Source organism: Mixophyes fleayi, chromosome 9, assembly GCF_038048845.1.
Source record: "Mixophyes fleayi isolate aMixFle1 chromosome 9, aMixFle1.hap1, whole genome shotgun sequence".
NCBI classification, from domain to species: Eukaryota; Metazoa; Chordata; class Amphibia; order Anura; family Limnodynastidae; genus Mixophyes; species Mixophyes fleayi.
In genome coordinates this window covers 12,589,909-12,602,697 of record NC_134410.1, presented here as the reverse complement: position 1 = coordinate 12,602,697, position 12,789 = coordinate 12,589,909, and the positions used below count along the sequence as shown (strand labels likewise).

At 41.1% G+C, this 12,789-nt stretch overlaps 1 protein-coding gene across 3 annotated transcripts in view; it reads right to left on the bottom strand.

Moving 5' to 3' along the window:
• The window catches only part of COL11A2 (collagen type XI alpha 2 chain), a 106,367-nt gene that overhangs the window by 63,412 nt on the left and 30,166 nt on the right, over positions 1–12,789 (bottom strand). For 2 of the 3 annotated variants that reach the window (XM_075186463.1, XM_075186461.1), the window contains exons 2-6: positions 6,647–6,814; positions 6,358–6,568; positions 5,843–6,005; positions 1,595–1,726; positions 59–172 (exon numbers count right to left, since the gene is read on the bottom strand). In XM_075186463.1, coding sequence (XP_075042564.1) covers positions 59–172; positions 1,595–1,726; positions 5,843–6,005; positions 6,358–6,568; positions 6,647–6,814 — 788 coding nt within the window. The remainder of the gene's footprint in view (positions 1–58; positions 173–1,594; positions 1,727–5,842; positions 6,006–6,357; positions 6,569–6,646; positions 6,815–12,789) is intronic. The other variant, XM_075186462.1, reaches the window with a different exon arrangement.

Sequence of the window (12,789 nt, the reverse complement as noted above, 5' to 3'; positions counted from 1 at the left end):
AATGAGATGGAGTGACACAGAACACCGGGATGCACAGACGGACACATCCACTGGTTACCTGCTCAACCGCACCCCCCTCAAAGGCACCCGCAGTAGGTGGGGTAGGCGTCCCTTCCTCCTTATTGTCATAATAGTACGGATACTCGTAATACTCCACCTCTTCCTCTGAATACTACATGTGGCAGGAGGGGAAGAGAGTAGTAAGCGGAGGGAGTAGAGAAGGAAGATGCCGTTCTGAATCGTTAAGAGATTGAGAAGTGGTGGAACATTGTGCGGAGCCCAAGTCTTCCAATACCTCTGTTTGTTTTTTTATTGATTATTCATGTTGCTGGAAATTGTGCAAATCATCGATAGATCTTTGCAAAATTGCGTAATTATCTGTAAAATGTGACAAATGTACAGGAGTATTCCAAGCAATAACATTTTTATGGAGCTTTCCAATTACTTTAGCAACTTCCTGAAGTTACATTGTAGAAAACGAGGACTCCCACTCTGTCCACCACCAACCTCCGTAATTTCAGCAAGGATTACATTCTATTCAATCTCTTGACACAGTAAGTTTACTATGAGCAACTATTACAAGAAGAAAAGAGAAGATTGGGGTTGATAATTGGAGGGTAAAGACAGGGAGCAGCAGGATATTAAAACTGTTAATTTGTGATGTATTGACTGATTAAATAAAGTGATGTGGAGTATGCAGGGATTGCAAAAAATGATTTCACTTTCTACGAGGGTTTGTTCACATATTGCTCCATTTTGATCTCATCAAAGCACACTCAGGCTATGGACATGAACGGTAGAACCATAAGGATCATTGATCCCTACATGAACCACACTCCATTTCCCAACAGTGTGTGGACAACTGGCCAAAACAGACCAATATGTGGTGTATAATTGCAGGATTGGAGAGTTTACAGAGCAAGTACAAAGGTGTGAGCAAGCATTTTTGTAAATAATTAGTTCTACTTGACCAAAATAATTTAGCCAACTCTTTCCATCTTATTTGTATTTGGGGTAGAGGGATTTGTTGATTGTAACGGGATTTATTTGTTGATTGTTCTCTTAGCTATAGAATGAGTTCTTTTTTTAAAAAATAAATCAGTGACACATATATGTAATACATGGTGTTGTCCATAGTCAGATGACTTTGATGTATTGGTTTGTACATTCTCCACAGCAGCTTTTACTAAATACCTTTATATTATCCAAAAATATTTACTTTTTTTTGCCTTGGATATGACACAGAATTGCTCTGTAGGTACAATTGTATTCAAGGTAGATAACACATAGTATCCAAGCCCAACATAACTAAACAACTGTGACTGGCTCATATAAAGGAAGCCAAACAATACAGCAATGTATTTAGCTAAAGTTGCACAGAGATACTTACTAACCAAAAAGTTATCTGAAAGTGACAACCCCTTTAATTTATTTTTCTATCTGTGTTAAAGGGACAGTACAGTGTATGCAGCAGTAAGATGTCCTCGTTGTTTCCCCTAACCGAATGATTGAGAGACAGAGGATTGAGGACATGTAATGGGTTGTTCCAGAGTGTGGAGGGTACCCCAATTGCCAAGAGACTCCCCAAACTTACATCTTGCCTGGTGTTAGGGTCCTGGGCTTGTGGTGAGTTGAGCAGGGCAGAGTCACAGTCCGGACTGTAGTGTTCACAGTAGTCAAAAGCCGCCTGTGCATTATTTGCTATAAGTAGTTGTTGAATATCACCCTGAGAAACAATGGAAAGTAATTACACAACATGAAGAGACAATCGCATGAAGAGACAATCGCATGTGCAACATCATGAAATTGTCTAATATTGAATAGAAAACCTTGTTTGTACCACATCTCTCACATGGAAGCACATGGATGCTGCATGTTTTCTGTTAGTCGGTGACTAGCTTGAGAACCTGCACAAAATTCAGATATGGCAATGTGTCCACAAATGAAACATTACCTGCAGATGTGGAGAGGTCATCCTTTCCCCATCACAAGGAGACAGCACAAAGTAACACAAGACAAACAAATTAAATTGATGTTGTTCATTTCAGTAAAATAAAATAAATGACAAACAGGGATGATATTATTCAGATGTGAATAAATTTGATTTATGAATTTACCATTTGCTGCATTAAAGAGACGTAGACATGCTTTTTAGATATCTGGTTGTGTATTAAGTATGTATACAATATCCAACCTACTTACATTGTATTAAACTTCTAAATACTAACTATCTTAGAATATTTTGTATAATACCAGAATATTTTTTATCCATCATTGTAAAAAGGATTAATAGCAGAAACTTCTAGCTCAATCTAGTGGTGAATGATCTTTTTTATTGTAGTTTAAAACCTGACAAAAATAATGAGCCTTTGCCTGTTGTTATAAGTCGTTTAATAGCTCCCTCTTGTGGTAAAATTAGATATTTACAGCTAACGCAAGTCAAAGTATCATTATAGCTCCCTCTAGTGGTAGCAATGGATATTTACAGCATTTGCTATTTTCAGTCTTCTTAGCATATTATAAGTTTCTGTTAGAAGCTTCCGAAGTTGTCAACAGGTATTGTAGATCAAGGGTAAAGCTTAACATTAAACATTAGCTTGTTTAAGAGCACTTGCTGCAGTAAAACGTATTTCATTTTAAAAGGGATTAATAGAAAATTCTAGCTAAATCTAGTGATAAAACAAAGTAATGATTTTTATTATAATTATTGTAGTTTAAAACTTCACAAAAATATTTGTGAGACTTCGCCTGTTGTTAAAAGTCGAAGGAGGAGCTCCTTCGTGTGGTAAAATTAGATAACTACAAGTAACGCGAGTCAAAGTACTATCATAGCTCCTTCTAGTGGTAGCAATGGATAATAACAGCATTTGTTATTTGCAGTCTTGTTAGCATAGCTCCTATTGGAAGCTGCAGTTATCAACAAGAATTGTAGATCAAGGGTAAAGCTTAACATTAAACAATTGCCCTGCTTAGAGCACTTACTGCAGTAAAACATATTTCAGTTTTGAAACCTGTAATACTTAGAGTTGACAGGATGCAGTGATTACAGCATTTCGCAAAACATTTCCCTCTAGTGGAGAAAATCAGGTAACACACTCTATAGTACTGATATACGGTAATGACTAGCTGCAGATACAGAATGATGGAATGGTCCCACTATCATGAAAAACAATTCAATGGTAATAACAGCTCCCTCTGGTGGTTAAATAATTTAATAACAAATGCAGCGCTATTTATATAAAATATAGAAAGGGCATATAAAGCTGTTGAAATAGTCCAGACGCTTAGATGCATCAGTTGTGCGCAGGCAACAGGGACCGGAAGAAAGAAAGAAGCAATTTGCAACTTATATATTTTTATTTTATAGCATTAGAAGTTATTGTTTATTTGCTGTGAGACTTTTGCCAGTTGTTAAAAGTCGATAAGGAAGAGCTCCCTCTTGTGGTAAAATTAGATATTTACAACTAACGCAAGTCAAAGTATCATCATTATCCATTGCTACCACTAGAGGGAGCTATAACAGCATTTGTTATTGGCAGTCTTGTGTTAGCATATTATAAATTCCTATTAGTAGCTGACGAACATAATGGTGTTTATTGCAGTTGTTAACAAGTATTTTAGATCAACGGTAAAGCTTAACATTATATATTGGCCCTGTTTAGAGCACTTACTGTAGTAAAACATATTTCAGTTCTGAAACCAGTAATACTCCGAGTTGACATTAGGTAGTGATTACCGCATTTCGCAAAACATCTCCCTCTAGTGGTGAAAATCAGACAACACACTCTATGGTACTGATTGATATACAGTAATGTCTAGCAGAATGGTTGAATGAAAATTACATCATGACAAATGGTTCAACTGTCATGAAAAAGAATTTAAAAGCGATAACAGCTCCCTCTAGTGGTTAAATAATGTAATAACAAATGCGGTGCTATTTATATAAAGGGGCATATAAAGCTGTTGAAATAGTCGACTCGACACGCTTAGATGCATCAAATGTGCGCAGGCAACAGGGACCGGAAGAAAGAAAGAAGCAATTTGTAACATATATTTGTAACATATATATTTTTATTTTATAGCCTTAAAAGTTATTGTTTATTTACTTTGAGGCTTTTGCCCGTTGTTAAAAGTCGGCAAGGAGGAGCTCCCTCTTGTGGTAAAATTAGATATTTACAACGAACGCAAGTCAAAGTATCATCATAGCTCCCTCTAGTGGTAGCAATGGATAATAACAGCAATTTGTAACATTTTTATTTTATAGCCTTAGAAGTTATTATTTATTGCTGTCTGTAGGTTTAGCTGGTTGTTTATAAAGACAGCAACATGTAGACAGCAGGTAAAGTGACGCCTGCAGGCCAGAATAAGTACTGCATTTCATTCAATTCATATTCCTGAAGTTTACTCATTTAAGGCTTTGCATATCTTCAGAAACTGTATTTGGAAGATGTGACTCCTTATTGCTGCATTAAGCACAATAATGGACTTGTTTTTCATGCTCTTGGTGATTTGGGACTGATCCAGTACAAGAACCAAAACTGAGAAAAAACTTCAAGACCAAGTCAGAATAAGACTACTTGTGTCTTTCCAGCTGGTGTGGAACTACAATTCCCAGCATGCCCGGTGAACCAGAGCCATGAACTTGTCATTCCTAATCATAATCTAATCTGGAAATTATAGTGTTAAAAATCTGTTGTGCAGGGTTGCAATGAACAGCAGACTCTCAATGATGGTTTTCATGATGTGTTGTGTTCAGATTACTGTAGGAATATTATTGGTTCATTTACAGAGCTCGCAATTATATTTACAGCACTTTGTATAGCTGGATTTGCAGAAAGGCCAAAAAGGCCTGATAAGCTCTGGTTTTAGGGTGCAGGATGACAGTGTCAGCGAGCTGCAAATACTTTCATTATATTACTATATTTTTTGTTTTGTATCTTTGCCAGCATACACATGTAATAATATGTTTTATTTACTGTTAGAATTTATTCTTCCTATTGTACAAAGATTGGATGTGGTGAAGTTTGGGGAAATGGAGCAATGTTGGAAGCGGTGGGAGGAAACGGCTGCAAACAAGGTCTCAGATGGAATAAATGGTAAATCCAGGCCCGGCAGTACGGAATATCTCAGCCTGTTATAAATATGGCTTAATAATACTCAGACTTTACCTTATAGTAGTCAGACCCTACCTGGTGGTCTTCATATTTCAATGCAATATATTTGAGCTATGGAACCCATTATAGACAATTTTATACTTTGTTTAGGAAACAATATATTTATTTTGGAAGGTTAGATATAGCTCCAGAGCTCACAGACAGACTCAGGGGGGGAATTCAATTGACAGCGATACTCGAGAGAATAACGTGGCCAGCGCACTATTATATAACGCAGATTTATGCTCACGGCTCTCAAAGCTGCAAGCAAAAATCAGTGTTGAAATTGCTGTACTAATGGTAATAGTGCGCAGTATCACCGTATTAATAGTAATAGTGCACAGGCTGCGTTATTCTCACAAGTAACCCTCTCAATTGAATTCCCTCCATATATTGAACAAGACATGGGGTAAATGTATCAAGCTGAGCGTTTTCCGGCGGGTTTGCAAAGTGGAGATGTTGCCTACAGCAACCAATCAGATTCTAGCTGTCATTTTGTAGAATGTACTAACTAAATGATAGCTAGAATCTGATTGGTTTTTCAAAAAACTCTCAGCTTGATACATTTACCCCCTGATGTCTATAATATGGGCTTGGTGTCTTTAAGACCCGATCACTCTCATGAAAGCATAAAGACCTATGAAAGGTCCAGCTGGGGATGACATCAGAGAACAGAACCTTCTCCCTACCTCAAATGATTCCTCATCCAGTATACGTGTTCCAAATACAGTGATCCCTTTCGTGTCCACAATGGGTTTGTTTCCACGACGCAGTGGCTTCGATATCTTCTTGTTACAGTCCAGTATTAAGGTCACTGTCTTCTTCTGTACACTCAATGCTATACGATGCCATCTGCATTGGGGGCAGCAGGAGAAAGGGACAGAATGAGTGGACCGGGGGACAATAGACGAAGTATTGGAGAATGAGAAGGAGAAGAAGTTGGGTAGAGATTATTCTCTGGGAGGAAATGCAACAATGAAAGTGACAAGTTGAAGATATGGATGTTATATATATTGGGGGCAGCAGGAGAAATAGACAGAATGAGTAGATCAGGAGACAGTAGATGAAGAAGTGGAGAGGAGAAGAAGTTTGGTTGAAGACGAGAAGGAAGAGAAAGCAACAATGGAAGTGACAGATTGAAGACACAGAGACAGTAATTGAAGAATGATTTCAGGGTGACAGTAACACAGCTAGATTTACTGACTTTCCATCGGCCAGATTGACCCCGCTGAATATTGGATAGTCTTCAGGAGCTGGTTTCCCACTCTGATCTTCGTACAGAAAAACAGGAGAACGCCCCAGCTCTATCCCCAGCTGCTGGACGCCCTGCTCGTTGTATATGGAAAGGAGGAAAGCCTGCAAACCACTCTTAGCCCGGACCAGTGCCATGACCGAAAAGTCCTCTGGGAATTTACCTGCATGATGACAAGGTGTTAGCTCTGAGTACAAGCGGCCCCACCCCCCCTCCCCCCCCCTGACAGCGCTGCCAGTACCTGGGAAGAGCTGCCGCGTGGGGGCGCTGATCTGAGCTTGCTTTGATATCTTGTAGGCGACATCTCCACCAGTGCTAGAACGACGGGCTTGGCACAGGCCGGTGGTCTTCTTTACGCCCTCAGGTTGTGAGTTAAATTGAAGGCCCTTTAATACATCAACGGGGTCAGCTATGGGAAGACGGGAGACACAGAGGTTATCATCTGCAGTACAGGGAGTAACATGTCTGGCAAGAATGTAAAACAAAAGGGCTCATGAATAGAAAGATAGGAACGGAGAGGATAAAAAGGTGAATAATAAATGGGATAAGTGACAGGATATAAAAATAACTGACTTCAGGATCTTACGTTCATTAATGTTACCTGTTGTGACCCATTCATATGACCTGTCCTGTATCTACCAAGTAATAATACCCCACACAGCATAACGAAGTTATATGAGGACCCTGGTTAATACTACAATACCACACACATTATAACAAAGCTATATGTGGACCCCGGATAATACTACGATACCATACACAGCATAACGGAGCTATATGTGGACACTTTGACACACAGAATATTATTTAAATGAACAGTGTAGGTAGACATCTTTTTGAGCATTTTAAAATGACATAGTTGCAGATAGCCCCTCAGAGAGTTGATACAGGGTTGCAGAGCATTGTAGAGCGACAAAGTTGCAGAGCGCTGCAGAGACAGACACATATTTGCAAAGCATTGTAGGGAGAGCAATATTTGTAGAACATTGCAGAGAGAGACACATAGTTCCAGAACACTGTAGTGAGAGACATCATTACAGATAGTTGGAGAGCACTGCAGAGAGAGAGACACATCATTGCAGAGCACTGCAGAAAGAAACATAGTTGCAGAGCACAGTAGGGAGAGACATAGGGGTAAATGTATGAAAGTCCGATTTCTGCAAGTCGCCGGAAATCGGCGACTTTGCAGTGAAAATTTAAAGCGGCGATTACTTGTAAAGGCAAGTTTGCCTTTACAAGCCATCACCCCTTTAAATTTTCACTGCAAAGTCGCTAATTTCTGGCGACTTGCAGAAATCAGACTTTCATACATTTACCCCATAGTTGCAGAGCACTACAGAAAGAGACACACAGTTGCAGCGCACAGTAGGGAGAGACGTAGTTGCAGAGCACTGCAGAGAGAGACATATAGTTGTAGAGCACTATAGGGAGAGACATAGATGCAGAGCACTGCAGAGAGAAACACATAGTTGTAGAGCACTGCAGAGAGATACATAGCTGGAGAGCACTGTAGGGAGAGACACAGTTGCAGAGCACTGCAGAGAGCGACACATAGTTGCAGAGAGACACCTAGTTGCAGAGCACTGTAGGGAGAGACAGTTGCAGAGCACTGTAGGGAGAGACAGAGTTGTAGAACACTGCAGAGAGAGACACATCGTTGCAGAGCACTTCAGAGAGAAACATAGTTGCAGAGCACAGTAGGGACAGACATAGTTGCAGAGCACTGTAGGGAGAGACGTAGTTGCAGAGCACTCCAGAGAAAGACATATAGTTGTAGAGAGACACCTAATTGCAGAGCACTGTAGGGAGAGACACAGTTGCAGAACACTGCAGAGAGAGACATAGTTGCAGAGAGACACCTAGTTGCAGAGCACTGTAGGAAAAGACATAGCTGCAGAGCACTGTAGTGAGAGACACAGTTGCAGAGCACTGCAAGGAGAGACACATAGTTGCAGAGCATGGTAGGGAGATATATTGTTGCAGAGTACTGCAGAGAGACACATATTTGCAGAGCACTGCAGTGAGAGACATAGTTGCAGAGCATTGCATAAAGAGACACATAGTTCAGAGCATTGCAGTGTGAGACATAGTTGCAGAGCACTGCATAGAGAGACATATAGTTGCAGAACCGTATGTAGAGAGACATATATTTGCAGAGCACTATAGTGAGAGACATAGTTACAGAGCACTGCAGAGAGAGGCACAGTTGCAGAGCACTATAGAGAAATACATAGTTACAGAGAACTGCAGAGAGAGACATATTTGCAGTGCACTGTAGGGAGAGACACATAGTTGCCGAGCACTGCAGAGAGAGACACATAGTTGCAGAGCACTGCAGGGAGAGCCATAGTTGCAGAGCACTGCAAAAAGAGACACATATTTGCAGAACACTACAGTGAGAGACATAGTTGCAGAGCACTGCATAGAGAGACACGTAGTTTCAGACCACTGTAGGGAAAACCATAATTGCAGAGCACTGCAGAGAATTTCACATAGTTGCAGAGCACTGTAGGAAAAGCCATAATTGTGGAGCACTGCAGAGAATTTCACATAGTTGCAGAGAACTGCATTTAGAAATATAGTTCCATGGCACTGCATAGAGAGATATACATAGTTGCAGAGCACTGCAGAGAGAGACACATATTTGCAGAACACTGCAGTGTGAGACATAGCTGCAGAGCACTGCATAAAGAGATACATAGTTTCAGACTACTGTAGGGAGAGACACAGTTGCAGAGCACTGCATAGAGAGAGAGACATCGTTGCAGACCACTGCAGAGAGAGACGTATTTGCTGTGCACTGTAGGGAGACACCCATAGTTGCGGAGCACTGCAGAGAGACACATATTTGCAATGCACTGTAGGGAGAGACAAACTTGTAGAGCACTATGGGGAGCCATATTTGCAGAGTACTACATAGTAAGACACATAGTTGCAGATCACTGTAGAGAGAGACACACCTGCAGAAAACTGCAGAGAGAGACACACACATAGTTGGAAAGCACTGCAGAGACACATAGTTGCAGAGCACTGCAGAGACACATAATTACAGAGCACTGTAGGGAGAGACATAGTTGCAGAACACTGCATAGAAAGACACATAGTTCAGAGTATTGTAGTGTGAGACATAGTTGCAGAGCACTACATAGAGAGACATATATTTGCAGAGCACTGTAGTGAGAGACATTATTGCAGAGCACTGTAGTGAGAGGCATAGTTGCAGAGCACTACATAGAGAGACATATATTTGCAGAGCACTGTAGTGAGAGACATAGTTGCAGAGCACTATAGAGAAAGACATAGTTACAGAGCACTGCATAGAAAGACACATAGTTGCAGAGCACTGTAGGGAGACACACAGTTGCAGAGCACTGCAGAGAGACATATTTGAAGTACACTGTAGGGAGAGACATAGTTGCAGAGCACTATAGCAGCCATATTTGCAGAGCACAACAGAGACACATATTTGCAGAGCACTGCAGAGAAAAACATAGATGCAGAGCACCGTTGGGAGATACATAGTTGCAGAGCACTGTACGGAGAGACATATTTGCAGATCACTGCACGGAGAGACACATAGTTGCAGAGCACTGTAGGGAAAGACACTGTTGCAAAGCACTGCATAAAGAGAAAGACATAGTTGCAGAGCATTGCAGAGAAAGACATAGTTGCATAACACTGCATAGAGAGACACATAGTTGCAGAGCACTGTAGGGAGAGCCATAGTTGTAGGGCACTGAATAAAAAGACACATTGTTCAGAGTATTGCAGTGTGAGACATAGTTGCAGAGCACTACATAGAGAGACATATATTTGCAGAGCACGGTAGTGAGAGACATAGTTGCAGAGCACTGTAGTGAGAGGCATAGTTGCAGAGCACTGCATAAAGAGACACATAGTTCAGAGTATCGCAGTGTGAGACATAGTTGCGAAGCACTACATAGAGACATATATTTGCAGAGCACTGTAGTGAGAGACATAGTTGCAGAGCACTATAGAGAAAGACATAGTTACAGAGCACTGCATAGAAGGACACATAGTTGCAGAGCACTGTAGGGTGACACACAGTTGCAGAGCATTGCAGAGAGACATATTTAAAGTGCACTGTAGGGAGAGACATAGTAGCAGACCACTATAGGAGCCATATTTGCAGAGCACTACAGAGAGAGATACATATTTGCAGAGCACTGCAGATAAAAACATAGTTGCAGAGCACCGTAGGGAGATACATAGTTGCAAAACACTGTAGGGAGAGACATATTTGCAGATCACTGCACAGAGAGACACACATATATTTGCAGACCACTACAGAGACACATATTTGCAGAGCACTGCAGAAAAAAACATAGATGCAGAGCACTGTAGGGAGAGGCGTATTTGCAGATCACTGCACAGAGAGATACATAGATGCAGAGCACTGTAGGGAAAAACACTGTTGCAAAGCACTGCATAGAAAGAAATACATAGTTGCAGAGCATTGCAGAGAGAGACATAGTTGCAGGGCACTGCATAAAAAGACACATAGTTTAGAGTATTGCAGTGTGAGACATAGTTGCAGAGCACTACATAGAGAGACATATATTTGCAGAGCACTGTAGTGAGAGACATAGTTGCAGAGCACTATAGAGAAAGACATAGTTACAGAGCACTGCATAGAAGGACACATAGTTGCAGAGCACTGTAGTGAGACACACAGTTGCAGACCACTACATAAAGATACACATAATTGCAGAGCACTGCATAGAGATAGAGATACATAGTTGCAGAGCACTGCAGAGAGACATACATAGTTGTAGAGCACTGCAGAGTGACACAAATAGTTGCAGAACACTGCAGAGACACATATTTGCAATGCACTGTAGAGAGAGACATAGTTGTAGAGCACAATGGGGAGCCATATTTGCAGAGTACTGTATAGTAAGACACATAATTACAGATCACTGTAGAGATAGACAAAGTTGTAGAGCACAATGCGGAGCCATATTTGCAGAGTACTGTATAGTAAGACACATAGTTACAGATCACTGTAGAGAGAGACACAGCTGCAGAGAACTGCAGAGAGAGACCCATAGTTGGAGAGCACTGCAGAGACACATAGTTGCAGAGCATTGCAGAGACACATAGTTGCAGAGCACTGTAGGGACTGCCATAGTTGCAGAACACTGCATAGAGAGAAAGACAGTTGCAGAGCATTGCAGAGAGAAACATAGTTGCATAACACTGCATAGAGAGACAAATAATTGCAGAGCACTGTAGGGAGAGCCATAGTTGCAGAGCACTACAGAGAGAGACACATAGTTGTAGAGCACTGTAGGGAGAGCCACAGTTGCAGAGCACTGAAGAGAGAGACACGTATTTGCAGAGCACTGTAGTGAGAGACACAGTTGCATAGAGAGACGCATAGTTGCAGAGCACTGTAGGGAGAGACACAGTTGCAGAGCACTGCATAGAGTGAGAGACATAATTGCAGAGCACCGCAAAAAGAGACACATAGTTACAGACCACTGATGAGATAGGGACACCAAGTTGCAAAGCACTTTAGGGAGAAGCATATTTGCAGAGCACTGCAGTGATAGACATAGTTGCAGAGCACTGCATAGAGAGACACATAGTTGCAGAGCACTGTACGGAGAGACACCATAGCAGAGCACTACATAGAGAGATAGACTTAGTTACAGAGCACTGCAGAGAGAGACACATAGTTGCAGAGCACTGCAGAGAGAGACATATAGTTGCAGAGCACTGTAGGGAGAGACACAGTAGTAGAGCACTGCATAGAGAGAGACACACACACTGTTGCAGAGCACTACAGAGAGATACACTTAGTTACAGAGTACTGCAGTTAGAGACACAGTAGCAGAGCACTACATAGAGAGAGATACACTTAGTTATAGAGCACTGCAGTGAGAGACACAGTAGCAGAGCACTACATAGAGACTTAGTTGCAGTGCACTGCAGAGAGAGACACAGTAGCAGAGCACTGCATAGAGAGAGATACACTTAGTTATAGAGCACTGCAGTGAGAGACATAGTTGCAGAGCACTGTAGGGAAACAGACAGTTACAGAGCACTGCAGAGAGGGACATAGATCCCGATACTGAGTTGGACGCATGTTGGGCATAATTTATGCTAAAAAGAAGCCATCTGTTAAAATTTATATTTACACCTATTTGCTGAGTCACATACATTGCAAGATGCGCCCAGCTCTGCTCTTGTACCGTATGTACCATGTTACATGAGACTTACATACACCCACAAACACATAGTCAGGTCATAAACACAAGAAAAGTTTGGTAACTTTTGCTTTGATAGCGGAAAAAAATACACAAAATCCTACAATATATGTACGATTAATGCAGAAATCAGCTTCAGAGATGAATTCAT